The sequence below is a fragment of the Oenanthe melanoleuca genome, chromosome 3 (genome assembly GCF_029582105.1).
Source record: "Oenanthe melanoleuca isolate GR-GAL-2019-014 chromosome 3, OMel1.0, whole genome shotgun sequence".
NCBI lineage: Eukaryota > Metazoa > Chordata > Aves > Passeriformes > Muscicapidae > Oenanthe > Oenanthe melanoleuca.
This window is the reverse complement of record NC_079336.1, coordinates 84,761,115-84,787,357: the sequence shown is the minus strand read 5'-3', so window position 1 is coordinate 84,787,357 and position 26,243 is coordinate 84,761,115. Positions and strand designations below refer to the sequence as shown.

Genomic DNA, 26,243 nt, shown 5'->3' with positions numbered 1-26,243 from the left:
TAATAAAAAAAAAATATATCTTCGTAAAAAACGAGGCTATGCAAGAAAATCCAAATTTATAGAAGATATGCCACATGCATTAATTATTTGCATTTACTTCAATATTCCTTTCTCCAATAAAACTTACTATCCTCCCTTGAAGTAAAACAAAAGCAACCCAGGAAATGCCATAGAAATTAAGGACTAAGAAAACCCTTTGACAGAAAACTGACTAGATGGCATAAAAGAAACTTCTTTAATATCTCCCATTCCTACATTATTCCTTACATCTATTAAAGTCTGTAAAATAGACTTCTTACCTTTTGGAACAGAAAATATTTCTGCTATTGATTCCAAAATACTTAGTGCAGAAAACTTGGTTGGGTGTGATGAACCAGGAAACAATACCTCAAAAAGTCTGGCACATACAGATGACATGAAATCCTGGGGAAAAAAAATTGCAAGAAAAAAATTACTTTTTTTACTTACTGCCCTACAAACAAAAGCTTAAGTAACTGAACTCAGGACATTCTGCTTTACCCCCAAAAAATTATGACCTTACAGTTAATTTGCAAAAACAGAAGGCATTCACAGTACAGAGTTTCTAGTTTCTAAGAGAACAGTGAAGGCTGGATAATCATTTAGGTTTTTAAATACAACAGTTCTCCTTCCGCATCCCCACAAAAAGCCATTGTATCAAATCTCAAAAATTAGATGACTGAGAAAAGCAGAACTCAAGGAACAGATTGACATAAAGACACTGATGATGTGAGCCTTTAAATAGGATAAAAAGGACCAATACAAGAGAAGTCTTCATGCTTAAGCTCTTGTTACTCATTCTCTCACTCACTGATTATTCTGAAGACCAAGAAAAAGACTGAAGCTCGACAGATCTCTATTTTAAGTCCAAGTAACACACACCATTTAAAGCTCACTACTAAATAGCCAACAGATGACAAGACACTTACCCTTTTATTTTCTTGGATTGAGGGTACATCTCCAGCCATTCCTCATTTAACTGATGTTTCAATGCACATCACAGAGCAATTCCTCATAAAATAACCTTTATTGGTTTCAAAAATTTACCTTAAGGATACCCTCCAAATACCAATGGGCATTCAGTTTATCAACAACAGTATATTTAATCAAAATAAACTTGCACAAAGTGCAAGTCCATTTGCACAGTGGACAAGCCCCTCAGCACTGTTTGGCTTTACAGGTTTTTTCCTTCTGCACTGCACTATTGCCTAACACACACACACACACACACAGAGCCTAACTCACCCAGTGGTGCTGAGGAACAATGAACTCTCAGAAATGCTATCCCACCTCTATTACCTGCATCTCTAGCAGTCTACTTACTTTGTATTGCTGCAAAATCCTCAAAGGAGGCACTTTAGTTGAATTCTCAACTAACTCTTGTTTGGTTTTATTTTGCTCCAATTTATAAAGCACTTGAGAACTTTCTTGTATCCTGCAAAATAACTTTTAAAACAAAATAAAACATAGGTGAGACAATCATTGACAGAAAAATAAGAGAAAGGCAGATTTTTCAGCTTGTTTTTCAAATCACACTGCATACAGCGTAACACAGAACAGATCCTTCTCTCCCCACTCCATACCCAAAGTTTTCTATCCCATCTCTCTTGTGACCAATTTTTTTCTCTCCTCCCTCTACACCTCCAACACCTTCTTCCATCTCCCTCCTTGAATTCATGCCAAGCCTTCTCCTCCTACCTCATTTTCTGTGGAAGTGTGTTCATCTATTAAAAAACTAAACACAGAATTTCTACAGCCTCACTGTATCTTAGAGTTTGGTTCACTTCAAAAGTCCTTCCTCCACCTCTTTTACTATCCATAAATATTTCCTTTCTTATCACACTCCCATCTAGCACAACTTTTCCATCTCATGCTCCTCAGTCTGCACCAGGTAAGAAAGGAAAGAGATGGGATTCGTTTCTGCCAAACTGACTCCCTCATTTCTCTCCCTTCTCAAATCAATTATTTTCTCCTTCCACACTGCCTTCTTTTGCCATGAACAAAACACTTGTTCTTTATACATATGTGGTTCCTTATTACATCCCCATCCCTCTGCCATGGAGCTACATGTGACCTTGGCAACTTCCATCACACAGAGAGACTCATTCCTTGCAGACTGTAATGGCACAGCCATATCATGCTGAATATTCCTCTACTTTGTTTTTCCAGGTCAGATTTCCCAGGGCAATGAAGTGACTGAATTCGCTTGAGGTGTGACAAGTCCATGTAAGCACAGCCTTAGGTCCCAGCCAAGGCAACACAAGGTTCACTGCTGACTCCAAGGCACACTGCTTTGCTATCAGCAAAGTGAGCAGGAGCTGACAGGTCAAGCAACACCCACCACCATCCACTGTGCCTCTGCCACTTAATAGTTTGTTTAAGCCATCCTTGCCTGTGATGACTTAACACCATTCCGTTGGGTAATACATAAAGCATAGACCTGGTCTTACAGCTTCTACTCTTTCCAACTAGCAACTTCATAACATACTCATTATTTCTTTATAAATGGTGTTATAACTAACATAAGAGGCACATTAGACATTGCTCATAGTTTGAAATTACCTTTCTCAGCAGAGAAACAATCTGCTGTCTTACAGAAGGAGACTGGCTGTTCAAGTTGTACATCATAAAAAACTGAATTAGTTGCATTTCTTCCAGAGACACAATTTCTGTAGTACGATGGGTTTCACAAAGTAAACCTAAAGCATCAATGCAAACCTGAAAGATATTTAGAAGTTCACCATAAAAGACTTACTGACACCTACGATGACACCTTTGTTTTAATACAACACAGCAATCAGGACCAAAGCAATTATTCTAATTTAAAGGATACATAAATGGTTGTCCCTTACCTGGCTGTGCTGATGAACTAGACCCTGTTTTATACACTCAGTGGATACAAGACCACTGCTCATGATATTCGAAAGTTCCAGGTGTCCATGAGCCCTGGCTGCTCTCAAGCATGCCATTAATGCTCCAAGAGCTCCTCTAGTACTGCAGGAGCCTAAAGAAAATGAAAACCAGTAATAATTAATTTGATTAACACCAGCAATGTACTACTCGCAGGGCTTGTCAGAAACTCTCAGTAATTTCAACACATGACCCACCTCCTTTAATTTCTACTCCATAAATCCCAAAAGACAGTGCTGCTATAAATTAAACTAGTTCTAAATCACCTGGCCCCCAAAAGGCTTCATCTCAAATATGTCATATTAAAAAAAGACCTTATGAGGTCTCACAAGCCATTATTTTAGAGCCACACTAAATTACTTCAAAACAAGAGAATCATAAATCTTGTATCCACATGTTTACAAGAAAAAACAATCTGTTAGTGGACACACCTGTGTAAGAAATTAAAAAAACTAGTAGAAGAAAATACAGGAATTTAACAAACCCTGGTAAAGAGAACCATAAGGCACCCACAGAAGGATTTTACTCATGGCACAAGGAGACACTTATGATTATTATGACTTTCACCTTGAAATACTAATAGCAATAATCGCCATCTGGAGTTTTTCCTCCCAAATTAATTCTAACAATAATAATAAACCAGAAATCACACTGCTAGGATTTTTTTTTAAATAAAATCATAATTACAAATACAAAGTTTATTTTCTTACCCAGATTAGCATCTGCAGAGGCCTGAAGAATCCTTATCATGTAGCTCAGACTGTCAGGATTGCATTTGAGCAATTTTGGTAAATAGTAATCTATTATATAAGTAGTTTGGTCATGGTTGCCTTCACACAGTATTAACAGAAGAGGAGAAACCCAGATGTTGTGCCACTGCTCAATCCAAGTGCCTTCCCGAAAACTCGAAGTAAAATGGGCCTTGTGATTTGTAAACATGGTTTCCAGGAGATCACTAGCGTAAGGTGCAAGGGACTGATCACTCATCACATCCAGGATTTGCACTGGAATTGTTCTGTCCAACTGCAGTATATTTTCAGTGCCCACACACTCCACCAGACAGCCAAGAGAAGCATATTTCCCTTTTACATGCCAATCCAAGCTCAGTAAATGCTTTATCAGCCCTGCAAAGAATGGGTCTGATTTTCCATTGGATCCAGCAATGGTGGTTTGGTGTATCTGAAGAAGATTCTTGAAAATCAATCTGGTTTGGTGTCTGATGGCATCCAGAGGGTGGTCCCAGTGTGTATAAATGTATTCCAGCAGCTTCCCAATTATATCAGAGTTCCCATTGAGTTTGATTTTTAGATCTGGAGAGCCTGAAACAAGGGCAGCCAGTGCTGAATTAGTCCAAATAGCAAGGATTCTAGACAAAGATGTTGCCACACTGGATTCTTTTAACCTTTTAAAAAGAAAAAATACAAAAAAAATTCATTTTCTTCATTTATCAGTATTTTAAACAAATAAATTTTGTATTTAAGAATAACTATTCATCATATTCATTTACCCTACATGAAAACAAGTTTGGAAACACAAGTCATTCATGGAGGAAAAGGAATGAACACAGAAGTGATCAGCTGGATGTTGCCAAATACATGCTTAGTTACCTGATATGCTATTAAGTGATTGCAGCTAAACCCCCTAACAACGGGGAAAAGGAACCACACAAGCCCCACAACAATAAAAAAAATAAAATTTTCTATGCACCTGCTAACATTTGAGCAGCATTATGTTGGTGCATGCTTCTTGAAAATGTAAAGAAAACTTTTCATTGCCATATAAGACTACCAAAACTGAGTATCCTATATGCAAAAACAAAATCACGAAACTGCTCCAAGGCCCAAAGGTTGAACTGAATACGTCTTTTAATCTCCAATCCAATAGTGCTAGTGGGCAAGAAAAAAACTGAAAACTTAGAACTACATATGCAACATCACGATATTTCTCAAATTTACATAGTTTTTTATGAATATATTAAAAAGGTCACATGATCTGTGGCAAAACCTAATATCATTACACAGAAAACATCTGAGATATTCTACCAGGACCACAAGGGTCATTCAAAAATAGAATTAAAAATAAATCTCTCCTCCTAAACATGAAACAACACAGATTAGAACACAAACTTACTGTGAACTCAAAGACAACAAGACTGATGCAATATCTAATAAGAGTTTCTCTCCACTTTCACCCATGCTGCCATTTTTCCAATCCAGCATAGCCAGTGCTCCATGGCAAAGGAAGAGCAGCACTGAGTCCGGGAGCTCTGCTGTGCACAGAACCCCACAGTTCCTCACGAACCACGCTGGTACACCTGAATGTTCCATTGTCCCAAGGAGCAAGTCACTGATCTGGAATATCAAAAGCACACCCATTACAGCACCTCAGCACAGCTGTTCTGTGCATGACTTAGAAGATCTGAAGAGATTTCTTGTATATGGTGTTTGTCAAATTCAAAACCCAAGTCTTCATATAGCAAGGAAAGAAGAAAGGATTATACTCCAGCTAAGGGCTGATAGAGGCTGGCAAGCCCTGGTATCTGCACCAGCAAAGCCTCTCAACAACACTGATAGCATAGGGTAACACCACCATCATATTGCACAGTCTTCAGCCAAAAAATACACTTACCAATGAAGGTAATTCCTCAACTGGTTCATACATGGCTCTGATAAAGAGGATAACAGCCAGTCCTGAGGTAGTCTGAACAGTCTGCAGGAGCGTTGCTACACAGCATAGATATTTTACATTAGAATGCAGCAAACACTGTGTGCTAGAACTATGCAGCAAAATTATAAAAGATGGTATTGAATTTTGCTAGACTACTTGTAGTTGTATCATCACTAAATCTGTAGTGTCCACCTGGATAGCAAATAGTAATTACTTTATCCTCCAGCATAATAAGGAGCTGCTAATATCTATAATAGAAGAAAACACAGGACTGCCCACTAAGGTAAGGAGGGTTGAGGCAGAGAATACTGGCATATGTTAAATTCTACTATATAAAAAGTATGAGAAGAAACTATTTATGGTGTGCCCATAAATAGTTCCTACATAATATTTCATAGAGGCGTAGATATTGCTGGTAGGCACAGACACTTAGTGACTCTCAAAAGAATTTCTGTTAGTTTTTGAATTATTAGTAACAGCACTAATATTGGTTTTTGTAGTGGGACAATCTACAATTAAACTGTACACTCTAAAACTGCAATCTACAAATCATAGCTCACCAAAAAAACATCTACTGCTCCCACTCCCATTAATCTCAGTAGTTTAATTTCCATGCAAGCTAAATTAAGTTTTTATACATACAGGTTGTTTACTACAAAGACAACAAGTTAATAAAAATAGTAAGGTTTAAACTCACCATCCATTAGGAAGTTTGTGGAACTTTTCAGTAAACTGCACATATTTTGCCAAACAAAAGATTCATTGTGTTTCCAAAGACTTCCTTGGATATTTTCTTGCAATTTTTGTACAAGCATCATTGAAACCTTAATGGCTATCAGTAAATCGTGCATAAGCTGTGTCTGAACAATACGATTTCCATGATTCTTTCTGTGGAAATAAAAAAAAAGACAAGGAAGCACTCAAAAAGCAAATTAAAACCATTCTTCACCATCCCGGAAAACCATATTCTGCCAACTTTAGATAGAATTAATGGTAAAAACTAATTTATTGCTTGAGTTGATCATATATGTAACTGCAGAAAAACAAGGAGCAGACTGAAGGCTACTTTGTTAAAATGAAGTTAATAAACAAAAATTATGAATTCTGCTACATTTTCTGCAGGTTCCTGTGACAAACTTTCATTCATATGATTCTACCCGAGCAGAACATGAAACATGAAAGATTTCTAATCTACCTGAATTTTACATCTATTAATTACGCTGTTTAGTCACAATTCAAATAGCAAAACCTCAACTCAAAGGCATCCCTTAGTAGTAGCTCTAACAGTATCAGTGCCTTACCTCATATATTATCATATTGCCACAAAAGAAACAAAACTAATCAGTTTTTATTTAAAATCTGCATCACTGTAAAATGATATTCCCATCTTTCATCAATGTAGGGCTATCAAGTGGTATTTCAAACCAAACTGAGTTATCTTGCAAGAATCAAATAAAACCAGATTAAATAGAGCTTCTGTTGAATTCACTTGCCTGTTTTCTTCCTGTATGTCAAACAGCACCTTCTGCAGAAACTGAAGAACTAGTGAAAACAAGTATGGTATAAATTTACTTCCAAGAGAAACAGAATAGAAAATTTCCAGCAAAGCAAATCACATATACATCTCAATACATCACATATACCCAGCTACAGTGAACAGTTACCCATACAGCAGTGATTCTTCTGTTCCAACAACAAATTAAACTGGTATTTCAGTTTAGACAAACACAAGCAATGCTAAAACAAAATCTCAAATTGTTTTGCAACAATCTGGTACGAAAGCAGTTTCCAACCCACTTGACCCAATCCTGTGAGATATTGACTCTCCCTACCAGAACTGCTCACTGGTACTCAGATTTGTATCAGGGCTGCCCAGTAAAGCAAAACTGAATCCTGGAAATTAAAGGTATAAATCAAGGTCTTGTCTTTCACAAAGAAGTATCAGGTCAGGATACTAGTTTATTGAAAATTAACTAGGAGGAAATCAGATCTGATAGATCCTCATACCTACTTTATGTCACTTCCGCAGACACACCCCTCCCTCAATAACCCACAGAGAAGCATATTTTACTATAAATGTGACTTTACCTTCTTCAAACAGGTTCTTAATACAGGCTCTACCTGGAGGAAAACAAAACACATTTTAAGTACACAGTACTAGCCAGCACTATCTATTTTACATAACTACAAACATTACTATCACTGTGGCACCAGTGCTGAGCAAGTTTACCCAGAAGACATTCGATGTCACTGTACCTAAGCTGAAGTCCTCCATACAGGAAGCAAGGTTGTCCAGTACCTTTCTGTACAAATACACATCTGTGGTTTTCAGATCTTGCTGAAGGCAGCACACAAAGCTTTGCACAGCTGACGTCATCAAATGTCCAGGAAGACCATTCAGTGAACTGCAACATGAAGAAACAGCACATTTAGTTTGGTTTTCCTGAGGTGTTGTAACATCCACTGCACCAAAATCCATATCAGCTAAAACTTCAGTACACAGGTAGATGTTTTTTTCCTGCATGAAAACATCATCTGTTTTAAAATTAACATGCAGATTCTCACTTTAGCTAGAAAACCTGTCAGAGGGGTGCACAGCTTTGGGGTGGCTGCAACCAAATCCAGGATGGACGCCGTGCATCTCAGCAGGACAGTGAATGTTTTCATAGAAAGGAAGGCAGCTCAGAACCAGTTCCTAAAAAATGCTAATGCTATAATAAATTCAGTAAAAAATACATCAATAATTGTGCAATTAAAAAAAAATTGCAATTATAGGCACAAGAAACCACAATTTAGTTAGGATTCCTCTGAACTATCTTCTCTTGTCAAAGCTGAGATTTTGCTTTAAATTTCTATTCTAACATTGGATTTTAAAGTTCAAACTGCTAATTACATACTATGTTGTCTTTCCAATTATGAAATAGGCCAAAACAATGTTTCACTTTGAAGTTAATTATTAGTAACACCTCATTGCATAATAAGATTTTTGACTTGGAAAGAAAAACAGTACACATGCACTATTAAGTACTGGAAATTTTCAGTAAATAAATTACAGCAATTTATAGTGAATGACAAATTACTGACTTATAGATAAGGAAAGCATTTTTAAAGGCTAAGTAAACAATCTTTTACCTTGCTAATACTTTCTTCAAAGGATTCTTTGCAGCCAGTGAAAAATATATCTCTCCCAAAACATCCAAACAAGCTTTAACCATGGGATCACCTGCAGAGTTCTGATCCATCTGTTTCACCAATGGCATAATCTGTAATCAAAAGAACACATGATGAACAAAAAACTCAGGATATATCATTTTTAACAGTGGCAGACTTCCCTCTCATCCAAGCATACGGTGCAAAACAGCCCCCTCTTTACCATTTCCACTTGAGTTTCAAGTTCAAATAATGTTCCAAGAACACCTCTAAAAACAAACAAATACATACAAAATAGAAAACTTGGTGTCACTTCCCTTCCAACACTTTCAGTAACTGTGGCCCTTGCTAATTACATCCTAGAACTACATTTCTATGTGATGCGTGTGTAACTGCTTTTTCTGTGCTTCCAGGAATGTACAGAACATCAGAAGTTTATTTTAAGAGCTGTATTTGCCATGCACAGGACACACTCTTATTTACCAAAAGCCACACCAACAACAGTGAAACTGTACCTGTTTAATACACTGGATCTGCTGGATGCCATTTCTCAGCTCTGCACCGTGGAGAAGCAGAGAAGCCAGATTTTGCTCTCCAGCCTTTGAAAACCCTACATTTGGAAGAAAAGGACCTTTTTATAAAGTAATTACAATAAGCAGTGCAAATAACACATAATTTATAAGAAGAAGAAATGACTGCTTGACTCTTAGGGTTTTTTCCAGTTCCAGTAAACCCATTAGTGCCACAAACCCTTATGTCGCCTAACAACACCTTAACACTTTTTTTCTTTCTAACAAATGTAAAAAAATCAGTTTCACTAGAACACAACAATAAGGGACCTCTGGGGGTCATCTCATCCAACCTCACTGCTCAAATAGGGTCATCTGGAACTGGCTTCCAAATACCTCCACAGCTGGAGACTCCCTGAATGCCCTCTGAAGTTGTGCCAACCCAGTCACCCCTCACGTTAAAAAACATCACCCCTCACATTAAAAAAAGATGTTTAGAGGGAAATCTTTAGTTTCAGTTTATGCCCATGCCAAAAAACACTGGCTGTGCCTCCCTTATGTCCTTCCCTCAGGTGTTTTTTTACACATTGCTAAGATCCCCCTAAGCCTTCTCTTTATCAGGCCAAAGAATCCCAGCTCTCCCAGCCTTTCCTCACAGCAAGGATGCTCCAAGCCCTTAATCATCTTAGCCCTTAGCTGGAGTCTCTCCAACATGTTCACATTACTCTTGTACTGGGGAGTCAAGAACTGGATGGAGAAATCCAGGTGGGACTTCATCAGTGCTCCCTCATAGTAACTTTAGTATAGAAATCTTACTTTGTTTTACTTCATTTCGGGCTTTTTGTACAGTAAATAACACTGGAAGTTTCTCTCATCAAACAAACAAAAATGCCCACAAAGGAAGACACCATTTGAACAGAAGCTTTAAAACAAATTAACTATAGAAAACGCAAAGACTGGGAAACCAGAGAACACTTCCAACCTCAACCATTCTGTGACTCTTGGAAATTCAGTGTTATCCCACCTATTAAGGCTAACACATCAGGTATCACTGAATTAGAGGCCTGCAAGTAGGATTACAAGTAGGAACTTCTACTACCTTCACACCACAGATAAAACAAAGTAAAGAGTTTTCAAACCAAAGCAACAACACTCTAAAGGATTTTTTTCAGTCTGCCAAGGTAAAAAGCCACTGTCATTACAAAATAAAAACAAACCACAGCAGAGCAAATGCACCTTAAACTCACAAAGCAAAACCACTAGAAACAAAACATAACAAGCAAAAAAAAATCCATTTCTTGCAACCTAAGACACAGTAACTACTCAAAGTCAAGAGAAATCACACATTAGTTTAAAAAAAAACACCGTACTTACGCTGGAGTTTTTCAAGCTGATCATGATCAAGAACAAATGCATCCACCTGAATTTCCTTCTTCTTCTTTAACACCATTTTAGCTGATTAAGAAATGCCTACTTAAAAGAAAACAAACAACAAAACAAAAAATCAAAACGTGGTCATGTGGTTTTAAAAACATAAATACAAACATTTCCTACAATAATAGTCTTTTCACTGTCCTGCTGTCTCGAAGTAATGTTTGTTGCATTATCTGTGCAATTTTGCTGTAGGAAATCGCTCTCTTTGATTTTAACAACATCCACTATTTCCAGCATTTCTTCCAAAATTCACCCAAATTTCACAATGCAAAATGGAAGTAAATAGAAAAGGGGAATTGCTTTATGCATGACATACGGTCTCACTGGAATTTTCACTGCACTTGTTACATAGTCCGTAGCATGACCCTGGATCACCGTTTAGAAACATCATACAGAAGAAGGAATTAATGCCATAAAACTTCCATTGCTCAGTTTTAGTGCTCAAAACTCATTCAACTCATAGTAATGTCAAGTAAGAACTGTGCAGCAAACCCAACGGCTCTGCTATTATGGATGTTACAAATAGCAAGTACTCTTTCGAATGGCAATGGTGATTTATCATGTACTGTAGTTTCACTGACTTGAAAGCACTTTATCAGGGAACATGGAGGTCAGAAAGGGCCTTTGGTGCTGGACCAATCTCCTGCTACAGCTGGGTCAGGCCCATGCCCAGGTATCTTTTTGAATGTTTCCAAGGATGGAGACTCCACAGCCTCTCGGGACCACCTGTGCTCGGCCACCTTCACTCCATACCTAGCGCTTCTGACGGTCTCAGACACCAGTCCGTACCCATGGCCCCCTGTCCTGCCATCGGGCACCACGGAATACAGCTCGGCCACATCCTGTCTGCGCCTCCTCTCCACATGCCCCTGCACTCTGCCAAGCTCTCCATTCCCTTGTCCTGCCCCAGCTGTGGTACCCACCGGGGCCGCCCCCAGCGCCTCCAGCAGCGCAGAGCAGAGCGGAGCAAGGCAGGGCAGAGCAAGGCAGGGCAGAGCAAGGCAGGGCAGAGCAAGGCAGTGCACAGCAAGGCAGGGCACAGCAAGGCAGGGCACAGCAAGGCAGGGCACAGCAAGGCAGGGCACAGCAAGGCAGGGCACAGCAAGGCAGGGCACAGCAAGGCAGGGCACAGCAAGGCAGGGCACAGCAAGGCAGGGCAGAGCCGGCCCGCGCCTCCAACCCGGGCCCCGCGCCCTCCCTGCCCCAACAACCCCCCGCCTGTGGCCGCACCGAGCGATCGGACGGACCCCAGGCCAGGCTGGGCCACGCCGCCGCCGCCTCCGGCACCCGCCCGGGGCCTCCCTCGCCCAGGCGGCAGCGCGGGCCCGGAGCACGGCGGCGCCCGCCTGGGGAGACAGAGTCAGAGCAGCAGCAAGGGAAGCACCAAGCGAACACCACCCGCCCCTTACCCGAGCGGACCCTCACCCGCGGCGCCGCGTCCCTTCCCGGTGCCCGCAGCCCGCCCCACCACGTGCCGGCCGCCGCCAACCGCAGCGCTCCCCGCCCCCGGCCCGGCCCAGCCCCGCCGCGGCACCGGCCCCGCCTCACGCCGGCCTCACGGAGCTACTGCTGCTGCGCCGCGGGCCGCCTTTCCTCGGCAAATGCTTTCCTAGATGAACCAACGTGAGCCACCGAATCACAGAATCGATAAGGTTGGAAAATCCCTCTGAGATCATCGCGTCCAACCCGAGACCGATCACCACCGATAACCAGACCGTGGCACCGAGTGCCAGCCACATGCAGTGTTTCCTTAAACACCTCCAGGGATGGCGACTACACCACCTTCCTGAGCAGCCCATCCCAATGTCTAATCACCCCTTCTGTGAAGACATTTCTCCTAATGTCCAGCAAAAATCTCCCCGGTGCAGCTTAAGGCGATGTCCTCTTGTCCTTTGTCTTTAGTTGCCTGGGAGAAGGGCCCGGCCCTCACCTCGCTACAGCCTCCTTCCAAGGCACTTGCAGAGACTGAAGATGCCGCCCCTGAGTCTCCCTTTCCTCCTGAGTAAACAACCTTGTGTCCCTCAGTGACTCCTCATCATGTGTGCTCCAGACCCTTCACCAGCTCCACTGCCCTTCTCTGGACTCACTCCAGAATCACCGGACTTTGTAAGACACAACTATCTTTCCTTACTTTAAATGTACTCTCAACTCTGGAAAAAATTGGTGGTAACTTTGATGTATCCATGATGGCCTTAGCTTGTGTTTCTCACCGAGTGGCTACTCTCCCTCCTCAGTTCCTGAATGTCCTCAGCAGTGTCTTTCGGAGCCTAATCCATCAGGTACCCTGGTCTGCCTCCCTCCAGAGCCAACATTTATTTCACAGCCACAGGAAACAAATGCTATTTCGAATCCAACACAAATCAAGCTGCTTTAGTCACAAACCCTTTTTTTAAGGAGCAAAAAGAGCTTGACTACACGCTTCACAAAAATCTAATAAACTTAATTTGAAAAGTGTGCTCCACTTGTTTCCTCATAACCATATCTCTTGAACCTTTCCAGCAATCCCTAATTTGAAACCACTTCCACATTTTCTAAAATTGTAAAATTATGAACCAAACCCAGGTTGGTTTTTTTTTAATATAAGCATTTATACATTAGTAAACTTTCAAGTATCAGAAGGGATCCTACAAGAAAGTTGGAGGTGGACTGTTTACAAGAGCATGTAGAGACAGGACAAGGGGAAACGGATTAAAACTAAAAGATAATAGGTTTAGATTAGATGTTAGGAAGAAATTCTTCCCTGTGAGGGTGGAAAGGCGCAGGTTGCCCAGAGAAGCTGTAGATGCTTCATTCCTGGAAGTGTTAAAGGACAGGTTGGATGGGGCTCTGAGCAACCTGGTCTAGTGGACGGTGTCCCTGCCCATGGCAGGGGGGGTGGAACAAGATGATCTGTAAGGTCCATTCCTACACAAACCATTCTATAATTCTATGGTTTTTAGCCAGAGAAGATTGGGGTTTTTTAAGTTTTAAACATTTATGTTCTGTGCCTTTCACAATCCTCCCAGGTTCCATGTGAATATAATGTATGTAACCAGTACATAATTTGCAAGTGGTAGATTATCAAATGGCCTGTCTGAGTCTGTGAGTTGTATCCAGCAAAGATATAACCTTTGCACTCAATGTGAAAATGGTTATTGCAAAAGTGACTATTGTAAAAGGATAGCTCAACACAGCACTCATGCTTCCATAAAGATTTAATGTTTAGGTAAGGAAAAAGTGGAAAATATAAAAAAAACTCATTCCTTGCCAATTGACTTTCACCCAATAGCGATTTTCTTAACAATCTAAAGCAGGCAGAGGCCATTGGGGTCTGCTCAGGACTTTGAAGGATCCCTCTTTAGCACCTGACATGGTAATGGCCAAAGGAATTGGCCATATAAAGAACACATATAAAGAACATACAAACAAATAAATAAAGAAATTAATATGAGTTTTTCACTGTTGGTTCATTGAATTTTCCCTGTTTTGCATTCAGCCATTTCTAGGAAACTGACACAGTTTGTAATTTGGCATTACCTGTTCCAGTGACCTACTCTAAATGCTGGATTATCTTCAGCTCAAAGAGAGACTGAATGCTCTTAAGTGATTTAACCTTCCAGACAAATCAGACAATTATCCTCACCCTCACTTAGTGCAAGCAAAGTGTCCAGCTCCTTCAGCCTAATTCAATACCTACATATTTTACATTCACTGTGATCCTCTTTCTAGAGACTGGCCAGTTTCAGGAAACCTTTCCAAAGCCCATTTTCTGTAACACTATTTCCAATAACTTTCTCCTTTCCAAAAGAGCTTAACTCTCCTCAAGTTTTTCCAATTAGGTAAAACATCAGTGCCAGGGAGCTGTCAGGTAACACCTGAAGAATCCACATTTCCTAGTGCAATAAAAGCAAAGAGGCATCTAGAGAAATTAAATGATAACATGCAACACCCACACACGTCAATTGCTCTGTTCTCTAAGAGCACCAAGTTTCCAGTACTCAAAATACCTTACTCAGAACTAGCTCACACACTACTGCTCACCAGGCAGGGGTTATGAGGCTTAACTACCTTAAAGAGGTAGTCACACTCTTTTCATAATATCTGATCTTCAGGTAAGGAGCAACAGACCTTTGAATGACTGATGCTGTGGCTGTGCTGTGCTCTGCTGTGTGTGCCATAAATCTTGCCAGAGACCAAAAATGCCTCGTAGCATTAGAAATTGCTAGGGAGAGAATAAAAATCAAGCAAGAAAGCATCACTATGTCGCTGTATAAATACACCTACACCTTGAACACTGTGTGCAGAATGTGGTAGGACTGCCACAGGTGTGAGGTAGGATACAAAGGATGACAAAAGATAGTGAGGACCATCTCTCTGTGGAACCATTAAAGTGAATTCGAAACTTCACTCTGAAAGAGAAAATGGACTATGACAAAAATTTCTAAGAACATTTTTCATTGCTGCAAAAATTTAGGGGCATCAAGTGAAACAAGCCAGTGACACATCCAAAACCAAATGAATTATTAAAACCACAGAGATCATCATTTTAGGACATTTTGCATCTTGAAAATTATGCTTGCTCAAAAGCAACTGGACTGAATCATGGGAGGAAAAAAAAACATATCGAAGAAAAGTTTCAAAACTTCTGGCTTACAAAGTCCCTGAATCTCTAGTGACTGGGAAAGTATTCTGGGGTACTGGCACTTCCCTGGGCACTGTCAGAGGACAATGAACTGAGTGGGTACCAGACTGGCTGACCAGGTACAGCCATTTTCACTGGGATGTCTCAACATATTTCTGCAATTCATCAGAAGGGTTTTTTCCTAAGCTTTATGCTCACAAACTTTACAGTTTTGACAAATCAACATCCACCAGTGAAAATTCTCCTCAAAAGAAATAATCTAACTCACACTCAGAAACTTTAAAGTTTAAGCTATTGTGCTATGCCTGTGCCAGTAAGTAGAATATTTTACATTTTATGTTTCTTTCAGATGGTTATATCATCATTTGAAAACTCTCAGAAATTACTTAGAGCAATATAGAATTCTACCACTCTGTGGCGCCAGATAATTAAAAAGAGGTTGAGCTTTTAAAGGGAAGCCATGGACCTTATACACCGTAGGTTTTTTAAGTAAAAAAAGCCTTCATTAGTAACTGAAGTAACTCCAGATTCTTCCATCCAAAGGTATCAAAGCACAAATACTAGAGGTTATTTAGATAAATGGCCACTTTTCTGTGGCTGAAAGACAAGTCATAGCCTTGAACAGCAACACTTTAAATCATCTCATAATAATAATATTTGAACAGGAATGATCTTTCCCCTTCCTCTCCTCCACTTAAATGATACCTTAAAAGTTTTCTGTCAAGAAAGATCAAGATACTTTTTAATTAACTTGACCATCACCTGACAATGATCAATTTATTTATATCACAGTTTTGTAATTGCAACTAGTGTAAAAAATGGGAACCTCTTTCTCTTTTGCAAGTCTCAACTGTATGTCACCCTTTCAAAGAATCCACACAAAAAACAACTTAGAGAAGACACTGTATGATCTAATATTTTAGAATCACAAGATGTTTCCTGGCATATATCTCCAACTGTAGACACACATACCAATCTGAAATACCTAAACTTAAATGGTTGCAATATTTATTTATGTGAGAAAAGACCAGAAAAATTTCCTTTTTTTCATGAAGGGGTAACGTCCTGGTCCAGTATGCCAGAATGACGTTCTACATACGCAGAAAAGTTTCATAAACCCAAAGTTTTACATTCTAGTTGCAGATTTGATGACAACTTCATCATCTCTGGAATGAAGCTGGTGGCATTTTTTGGATTAGCTTTCACACACCAGAGTAGATGTTTTGCAATACAGTGTTCATAGTATTTTTTAACAAATGAGGTTATTGTTTAACAAGACAACTAGGAATTTAGACCTTACTTTCTTGTGTTAAGTCAATTACAGACAGTAAATAATCTGCAACATCTTCAGCCCATGTGGAGGCTAATATTTAAAATTCACATTACAGTGAGAAATATTTCATAATGTTCTGACTTTGGTTCACTTCTGCAGGGAGTCAGCTAACAAATGATCACTTAAAAGTGCAAATACCTGATCTTGCAGTTTGTTTCTACAATGTACTGTGTATCATTTTTTTTTTTTTGCATTTTCTGCACGTATTTTCAGGAATGTGCTTGCATGTACCTTCCATCAGCAACAACTCTAATGAGGAAGAACTCTCTTCCTGAATCTGTACTTACATGTACAATTGTTTTCTGTGTCTTTGCCTGGAAGACTTACGGCTTTCCCCCTTGCTTTCCAAATAGAAATATAAAATAATGTTGTATTTTGTATTTTTTAATTTTGTTCTATGCATCCCAGTTGCTCTACTTGTAATTCTACTTCCTTCAGTAATGGAACACAGATTCTAGCCACCTCTACATACTTCCCAGCTAGGGACAGTTGAGAGAAAATCCTGAATATCCTTATTCCTTCTTCCATCATATTTTTTCAAGCCCCTTTCTGTATCAGTATAGAGAGCTCCGTGACTGTAGAGCATTTTTATTACCTTGAGGGCAGTGAATCCGCCATAAGAACTGCAAGAAACCCTCATTGAGCGAGCAGGCTTTGCTCTCCCTCTTGCGGTCCAAGCGCGTCATTCCCGCAGCCTCCCCCAGCTCTGCCACTGAATTCAAAGGCGCTGCGCACGCTTGGGAAACGATATGGACAAAGTTTTCATTGAACCCCTATGCTAAATCATCTTGTACAGCTCTCTTTAGGGATCCGATGATGATTTTTATTCTTTTGGCTAAGTCTTGTAATCCAAAGGAAGGTTTTTTCAACTTATGCGTTTTTAATGTAACTTGAACACTCTAGACAGCAAGTATCGGGTGGAACACAATGCACTCCTTGCTATAACACCAAGCGTGTTTCTGACACTCTTTTCAGCGACCTGTGTTTAAAAAAAGCCATGAAGCACTTAGGAAAGTACCAGCAAATGAAACAGTTTCGGTGAAGTTGTTTGGATACTCTAAGGTCACTGTAAGCGGATGGAAAATTGGAGCCTGTACTGAACTGCATAGGAAAAAATGAAATTGTGTGTATAACCAGATGGGGAATATTTGAGTTTCTAAGACCTGGGTTGGTTTGTTTTTTTCAAAAGAAAAAAATGCACTTTAAATGACTCACAGATGAATGTGAAAAAGCAGTTTACGCCGCACACCTACATTATAAATAAATAACCCCCCAGAGGAATGGTGCAGTGTGGTTTGTTTATGCACCAGAAAAGTCTGTGAAACATTTTGCCTCCATAAATCATAATTCAAACAAAATAGAATCCCTACATCTGAGTCCGAATGACCATATGTATGAGGAAGATTCCTCTACGTGCCCGGCAACACACTAAGACTTAGTCCAAATACTTTGTAATACCTCAGTCAGTCTTCAGGAAGAGACAGAGACGGCTTGTTACCTGAGATGTACTCTCAACTCTTTTCAGCCGGAGGGGACCGAGAGCCTGCTGCCAGCACGACTCAGCAGCACACGCACCTGCTGCTTTATCCCGGCTGGAACTCAAATGCCAAACGTGTTGTTACCTATCGGATGGGGCAGCTCAACGAGACCCCTTTAGCCCATAATATCCCCAGCACTGCCCCGGCGACCGCACGGTTCCAGCCCTCCGATTTGTACTTGACAAATGACCTTTCACAAGACATGTAATTTAAACAAGAGTAAGCTCCAATGCTGCAGCCGAGCAACTGCACAGCAAGCGGATGGTTTTTCCTAACATTCGAAACTAAGAGGAAAAAAAGTCTCATTCACAAAGGAACTTTTAAAACGCTGGTGGGAAAGGGGTATGGGCAGGCCGTCTGTTCTCGGGACCCCTCGGCCAGCCGTGCCCTCGCAGCCCTCCCGCCTGCAGCCGGGTCCCATCGCCTCCGTGCGGGCGCCCCCTCCCTGGGCTCCGGGGACGGAGCGGGCCGGGGAGGCGGCGGCCCCGGGAGCGCATCCCGCCAGCAGCGCCAGCCCGGGAAGGGCCCCCGGCTCCGGGCCGCTCCTCCCGCCGGCTGCCGGGGCCGCAGGGCCGCGCAAGCCCCGCCCGGGCGCCCCGCGGGGGCGGCCCCGCTTCTCAGTGGCCGCCTCGGCCGTCGCTCAGGCGGCCGCGCCGCTCGCCGCGGGGATGGTGGGGCGGGCGCCGAGGGGCGCGGGCAGCGCCCACAGCCCGGACGGCGCCCGGCGCGGCGAGCCACGGCCGGCCAGGTCTGACCTCCCTTTCCTTGCCCCCTTCCCTCCCTTCGCGAGCGGGTCCCGGCCCTTCCCTTCCCGGCGGGGGTCGCTGCCGGCGGCGGGGCTCGGCGGGATGGGACGGGCGGCGCGGTACCCCCCGGGTGACACCGGCGGGCCGCGGGGGGCGGAGGGCGATGCTGGGTCACATCTCCGCGGGGTGTCGGGTCACAGTGTCCCCGTCGCTGGGGACTGGCGTTCCGCAGTTCCCGGGAGGTCCCGTAAGGTCCAGGCTCCTCTCGTCCCGTTGGCGGTGCTGCGCCGCATCCCTGCCATCCTCCCAAATATAGAGGAGCGAGAACAACACAACTCCCAAACAAACGCGCAAAATTACGGTACTTTTGAGATACCTACACGGCTAGCTTTCAGAATTTCGAGAAATTAAACTGGCACCTAGTGTGGTGTCACACTGCCACTTAAAAATTGCTGTCACTAGGAAAAGGACATAAAATGATCTTGCGTGCTTTAATCTTGTTTGCTACACGCGTTTGACACTGGGAAGCCGAGCAGGCAGCAGTGAGCTGGGAACAGGCAGCCTGGCCCCTGAAATCGGGGGATTGTGGGGCTCTGTGCCCGGGGCTGGAGTGGGCAAGCACTGACTGACTGTGTCATTTCATGGGAACAACTTCATCAACACCTAGGAAGCAGAAGAAAAAGCATTCGTAAATCGGATTTTGAAGGAAGTTTTAAATAGCGCAGGCAACAGTTCGTTTGAGCATTGATTTATGCTAAATGAGTCAAATGGAAAATAAAGTTACCAGTGTTTGGAGGTGAGTAAGGGCTTTGGCCAGCAGTAACCCTGAGAATGACTTCCTTGATTCCTACACAGGTCCACTTTGTGTCTCATCATTTCCCTTCTCCAGTCCAATCTTTATGGCACCAGAAATATTTATAAGTGCTGAGTTTGGGTGAAAAGATGGAAGAAAGGGACATGAAATTCAAGAGGTATGGTCCAAATGCATTTAGGCCAGTAAACATTTTAGGATGGTGAAGGGAACCCAGTGTGTAGTGCACTAACCCACGCCTGTTGAAACAGAAGAGCTTTCCAAATTTTCTCAGCAGAGAAAGGACATCCAGAACATAGACAGAATATGAAGCATTTAGTTAAACACTGCATTTTGTTAAAAACAGAGGAAAACACTGACAGTGTGATAAGGAATATGTAAATTTTTTAACACTCTTCAAAAAGGTAGAACATTGTTCCCTCCCCCCTGAAATGTATTTTGATAATTTCCATGCAGACGGCAAAGAAAAGGAAATTATATCAATCCCTTTGGGGAGAATGTGACATTCTGACTTCTTGAAGCCTAGAAAGAGGTTTATAAACTTAAAAAATGAAAAAGACAAATTTAATCTTTCCAGACTTGTCAAACTTGTCTCAATTAATTTTTGATGACATAATTAGAACTTAAGGTTTTAATGTGTGCTTTTTTAGTTTACTTTTGAAAAGATTTAACTTTTAAGACTTAGGGGAAACGGAGGGCTTTGCAGTGGGAGCTGGAGCAGGAAGAAGGGGCGGACTCAGTGTAGGTTTGAGTGCTGATTCAGAGTACTCTATTAAGCCAAGAGAAGATGAACTCATTTTTATCCTCCCTTGGGGAATCAGACAAGAAACAGGAAGTCATTGATTCTAAGTAAGATCATTCACTCTGCAATTGTAAACAGTGTCTTATGTGCCGGTAAATATTTCCAGAACCCAATGGCTTGTTGGAAAATACGAAGTAAATTATTGCAATCTCTAGCAAAAAACCCACAATAAAAAGCGTTATTTTCAATCCTTTTATCCATAATGTTTATGCAGTGGAATATTAATGAGTTTGGACGTTGAGAAACTACTTGGCTGGACACAGTGTTCACTGCCAGAAATCCATCTACTCAAATGTTTTGTCTGTTGAAAGACAAACATTTTTAACTCCACCCTGTAATATTGTGCCCTACCAAAAAGCAAAAATTCTTTCATTTCTTGACCCGTTTGTGTTTTCACTGCCACAAACACTGAAATGTCCCACTGTTAACCAGATGTTGGCTTCAGCCCTTTCTGTTTCATGTAGTTGCAATTAGATAAAAAGGAATAACCTAAAATATCCTAAATAGTCTAATAATACGTTGCTACTCCTCATGACTTAGGAGAGCAGAATCCAGATGAATCTGCAGCTGAAACTGCTTCTTCCATACAAAATAGGAGAAGCTGCTGCTTGGCAGTGCCACCTTCCCCCCTTGGACTGGGGGATTCTGGACAAGCAGAGGTGAGCTTGGATTAGGGACAGGACAACACTGAGCAGCTTGCTTCCCTGACAGTCCAGGGAATTTTGTGCTAAGCTTAAAAGGAGAATGGCAAAAGAAACCAGAGGTGTCTTGGTCACCTAGAAGGACTGCAGTTGAAATGAATGCAGTTGTGTTAAGAATGTGGGTGTTGTAGGATGAATCCTAGTGATTCCATGGGGATTCCTGAGTGGGAGATTCCTGAAAAAGGATAGTTGTAACCTCTGGCTTAGCAGCTTGAATCCCAGCTTGCAGGATCAAAGGAAGAATGAGCAAAAAATGAAGCATTTCCATTTTTTGGAATGGTTTTCCTTTCCTTTCTTGGTTTTCCTTCTAAGTTAAGGTATGGAACGAAAGAAATAAAGAATTTAGGGTATGAGAAAGGAAAGAAGGTTTTGAGCCGGGGTTTTTCACCTGTTAAGTTAAAGTGAACTTGAGAGTCACATGAGACATGGGAATTTAGAAAAGAAATAGAAAATATTACTGTAGCAAAGAAAAGTGAAGGACTTTTTGGGATCTGGCTCATGACTTAGAGCTGTCTTGTGGTGCATTTCCTTTTTTCTTCCTGTTGTTAAAAACAATGGAGAAGATAAATTCACAGGTCTTTTTGTCTCCAGCTGTGGGGTTTCAAGTGGGGCTGCCTCTTCCAATGCAGGGAGGAAGGGAAGTGCTTGAAGCTGGGCTTCTGGAGGCCTAGGATAGTCTTGGTTGGGGGCCTCTCAGTGGTGTCACTTATTCATCCATGCTAACTGTGTCAGGACTTGCAGTGTGGATATCTGTATTAGCCACAGTCTTCCTGTATCAGCCTCCTTCATCATGCTGAAAACAGTGGCTGTTTGCCTTTCTTTGTCAGTGTCCCACTGTTCAGGTGACAAACATCCAATATAAACTTATGACTTGTTTTTTACACGTTTATTATTTTTGAGATAAACTGGATACTTAGGAGCTGTTCAGGCTTTATTTTCAAAGCCAAACCGAAGTGTCCAGAACCCTGCAAAGGCCAGGCCTTTACTTAGCAAGGGAACTTGGACTGAATGGTTACATTCAGCCATCCACTTACTCTATTAAACTGTCTACAAATACTTGGGGTACAACAGAGCCCAGTCCTTCTGCTTACACACAGATGATTTTCTTGGCTTCTCAGACTCAAACCATGATGAGCCAGCTCTCATCCTGAGTAATTTTTCCAGAAATGCTTGTCCAGAAGGGCTCTGAGGCTAATTTCCAGAAGGCGTGAGCAGTTCAATGTGGATAGAAGCACAGATTTGAGACTGAAACATGCCTGAGCCAGGATGTCCTGAGATCTGCAACAGCTAATGCAAAAAGATTGTTTTCCATGTGGGGGGTCCATTAGAGACCATTTGCTCAGCCACCTTTACATTTGGAGTCAGAAACTCCCCCTTCCATTAAAGGACATTTAATTTTAAAGTCAACTTGATTAAGCAGAATTTTAAAAGACTTTAAAAAAAGTGATCTGCCAAACATTAAACTTGCATAAAACCAAATGTGCTATTAACTCACAGGCAGTTACACCTATGTAAGGCAAAAGCTTGGTTCTCTCCTGAGTAAGAAAGAATATATGTAGTAACTGAAGATTAAAATGTAAGATGTGTCTCTGCTTATCAAGGAAAAATAACTGCAGCTACAGAATAATCAAATAAATTAAAATACAATAAACCTAAATGTCATCAACACAGATTTCAGAATTTAATAGTTATGATGACGGCTTCAGAAAACTAATATACTTTTACCATGTTTTATGAAACTGTACTTGTATACAATTTGCCAGTATTCTTGAGATTTATATAAAATAGGTTAGTGTGCATATTAAAATAAAGTCATACATTAAATAGAGACTGAATTTGACATGGGGATTTTTCCCTTTCTTTTTCCAGCATAAATATGGCTGAACTTTCAGAGCCAGAAGGTACTGTAAACTGGAAGGAAAGATGTTTAACTTTGGAGTCACAGTTAATGAAATTTCGTCTCCAGGCAAGCAAGATCAGAGAACTGTTAGCAGAAAAGGTAGGTCTCATGGGATGAATTTTAATGATGTATAAATTATTTTATTTTATTATGGGGGTCGATCACAAGTCATGGTTTGAGATTACAAGTACTGAGATTTTTTCAGAAAGAGAAAAATAGCCTTTTACAACAAAATATATGGAAACTGTGTATGTTTTAATGCCATGAAAGAATTTTACACATTGGAATTGCCTGCAAGAAATGTTCATTTTCAAGTAAGAGCACATTGGCAACTGTCCTGCAGAAAAAAAATATGTATCCAGTAATCACTTTTACAACACTGAAGTTAATATTTAACACGTTTATTAAGTACTTGAGATGTGATTTAAGACACAGAAATCATCACGGAGAAAGTGATGTATTTTTTTAATTTTATTATTTTTCCCAGTATTCTGTAATGAATCATATAATCTACCAGACTTCATTTTCTTATAAGAAGACATCTCCAACTATGGCTCATCATCTGAGTCTCTGGATCCAGAAAATTGAAGAGTATTGTATCATTTAATTTGAAAAATATTGTTTAAATATTTACTTTATTTTTCAGTAGAGAGACATTTCTCTTGGCATATTCAAATATCAAGTATCATATCATATTCAAGTATCCCAAGAGTCAGTTGTAATTGAGCCCATATCTGAAATATAAAACCTCCACCATTTTATTTACCTGGTAATATTTTGATAGAACAAGGCAATTAAAAGAGTACAAGAGACAAAAATCTTAGAGATATATTGGAACTATGTCATTGAAAAGATTTACTTCAGTGAATTTCTAATTAAAATATTCTATTTTAGTGACTCTTCTATGAGCTAAATTTTCCATCAATTGCTCCCCCTAAAGAAAAACAAAATTCAGATAACCTGATAGTATGTAAGCAAAAATACTTTTATTTTTTACATGTAAGTTAATGGTTCTCTTTTGTGGATTTATCCGTTCTCCATTTGATCTCCACACTTAGTCCTCCATGAATCATTCCAACTTTACTATGTTTTGGTGGGGGCAAGAGCTAAATAGTATTAGAGTAGGAAGAAAGAGATATTTTTGTATTTGCAAAGAACTCTGGATGATGTACTAAGTTCCAGATGTGTTCCAGTCCTTTCCTAATAATGCTTACCATTGTTTTCTTTGACAGCTGAATTAAAATTAACAATTATGTTTCCATGGGCATACCTATCTTAATTCCAGGATCTTACTCAAAGTCCTTTAGATCCCTGTGTTATGTGTCATCTATTATTTTATTGACTGTCCACTAAATCTTGTAAGGACTTGCATGTAAATCTTGCTTGTCAGAAAGCTTCCCTTATTCTGAATAACAAAATATCCCCAAAAACTTTGTCACTTCACTGCTCAGTGTCCATTACCAAATGTCTCCTTTGAAAAGAAATGAAGGCTCAGCAGATCCCTGATAGCTGCTGTTCACTGTAGGAAGTAACCAATAATGGGTATTTTTATTGAGCCCTTTCTGAAACTCATGGAGGGACATTCCCTCTTACCCCATGGCTTTTTATTTCCTTGAAACACTTTGCAAAATTCAAATAATTATAACAACTAGACCCTCCTATCTTCAGCCTTGGTGATCCCCTTGAAACTTCATTAGCTTTCTAAGCAAACACCTCTCTTTTTAAGGGCTACTTTAACTCTTTCTTTACCTATAATACTTACCCACATGCACCCTAATTTTGCTGTTACATTTTCTAGTAATTTGCTTACTACAGTCATCAGACTTACAGATCAAGAGCTGGTTTAACTATGTCATCCAGTTCTTGACTGAATAAAATTTGGCAGTTTATTACTATTCATTTTATATATTCATGGCCTTATTTGTTCTGTGGAGGCACTCAACTTCAATTTGAGATTGAAAATAATAGAATAAAGGAATTTAGTATTTTCTGTATTAGACTTTTCATTAAGTAGGCATGAAAATTTACAGCAGTGTAAAACAACTTCTAATCAAAAACATTTTTCATAGTACCAAATTCCACTGAAATTGTAGTCTTAGTACTCCAAGTAGTTCTGCTTTGATATAGCTAAAATATTGCTATTAGAAAGCAGTATAGTTGAAAACTCTTAATTTCTTCCTAATCATGCAGTTTTTCTGTATAGCAAACTCTTATTGAAGAGGTATTGCATAATATTAGGTTTGGGAAGAATAACAAACTGTGCAAAATACATCCTTTGAAATTTCATTTAAGAATTAAAAAAAAAAAAAAGAAATTGAAAAAGGATAACTACCTGTGCCTGTCATTGTAATTAGCAAGGCTCAAAGATGAGCAAGTTATTATCATCAGTCTTGGGAGAGAATATCCATCCAAGAGTACAATCCTGGCTGCTGTAACACTCAACATTTGTGGATGCTTACACAGTCAGAGCTGTTAGATCAGAGATATCTGTTTTATCTCTTTACCCCATCTGGATCACTGCATTTTGGGATGGAAAGTGGCTAAACACTGGACATACTTTGCTGGCAATCTTCTAGCAGCCATTACTACCAAGTTTTAGGAGGCTGCTGCTGATTGTAGTTTTGGCAGCCAAAAAGTTAAAATTCATGAACAGCACTTCACAAAAAAAGAAGAGTTTAAGAAAAGATTTTAGAAATTTGAATGCTTGCTATTTCACATTTCACTTTGTTCATTTACAGTTTGCATTTACAGGTTCCTAACTGTTATGCTCCCTTAAATTAATAGCAATGTATATATAATCATATAACTTCAAATATCAACATAAAAAACCCAAACAAACAGATGGATAAAACCACAAGTCTTCAGCACTGTTCTCAAAATAGAGTATTCAAAGACAAATTACTCTCTAATCTGTGAGAAATATGACTCTGAAATAGATAAAAAAACTTCAGAACTTATGTTACTGCCCTCTTGTTTTTATTTTTCTTTCTCAGAAATTTTAGAAAAAGCAAAGTGATTGCAGGAGTTACATGGGAGAAACATTTTCTGTTGAAGACCACAGGTCCAACAAGTATTCAGCTGGATGCTCTGAGCAGAGCGGAGC

General features: G+C 40.3%; 2 protein-coding genes across 6 annotated transcripts in view; one reads left to right on the top strand and one right to left on the bottom strand.

The window, feature by feature from the left end:
- THADA (THADA armadillo repeat containing) overlaps positions 1-12,157 on the bottom strand; it is a 150,025-nt gene extending 137,868 nt beyond the window's left edge. Inside the window, exons 1-15 of the mRNA XM_056486272.1 lie at positions 12,114-12,157; positions 10,629-10,724; positions 9,261-9,355; positions 8,728-8,858; positions 7,852-8,000; positions 7,684-7,716; positions 7,085-7,137; positions 6,293-6,479; positions 5,557-5,651; positions 5,059-5,279; positions 3,639-4,330; positions 2,871-3,022; positions 2,581-2,736; positions 1,342-1,464; positions 300-423 (exon numbers count right to left, since the gene is read on the bottom strand). Of these exons, the coding sequence (XP_056342247.1) occupies positions 300-423; positions 1,342-1,464; positions 2,581-2,736; positions 2,871-3,022; positions 3,639-4,330; positions 5,059-5,279; positions 5,557-5,651; positions 6,293-6,479; positions 7,085-7,137; positions 7,684-7,716; positions 7,852-8,000; positions 8,728-8,858; positions 9,261-9,355; positions 10,629-10,704 (2,287 nt within the window). The 5' untranslated portion in view covers positions 10,705-10,724; positions 12,114-12,157. The remainder of the gene's footprint in view (positions 1-299; positions 424-1,341; positions 1,465-2,580; positions 2,737-2,870; positions 3,023-3,638; positions 4,331-5,058; positions 5,280-5,556; positions 5,652-6,292; positions 6,480-7,084; positions 7,138-7,683; positions 7,717-7,851; positions 8,001-8,727; positions 8,859-9,260; positions 9,356-10,628; positions 10,725-12,113) is intronic.
- A 6,657-nt stretch (positions 12,158-18,814) lies between these two features.
- The window catches only part of PLEKHH2 (pleckstrin homology, MyTH4 and FERM domain containing H2), a 54,863-nt gene continuing 47,434 nt past the window's right edge, over positions 18,815-26,243 (top strand). For 2 of the 5 annotated variants that reach the window (XM_056488921.1, XM_056488917.1), the window contains exons 1-3: positions 18,864-18,928; positions 19,782-19,897; positions 23,110-23,239. In XM_056488921.1, coding sequence (XP_056344896.1) covers positions 23,164-23,239 — 76 coding nt within the window. In that variant the 5' untranslated portion in view covers positions 18,864-18,928; positions 19,782-19,897; positions 23,110-23,163. Of the gene's footprint in view, positions 18,929-19,781; positions 19,898-23,109; positions 23,240-26,243 lie in introns of all 5 variants that reach the window. The other 3 variants (XM_056488918.1, XM_056488916.1, XM_056488922.1) reach the window with 2 other exon arrangements.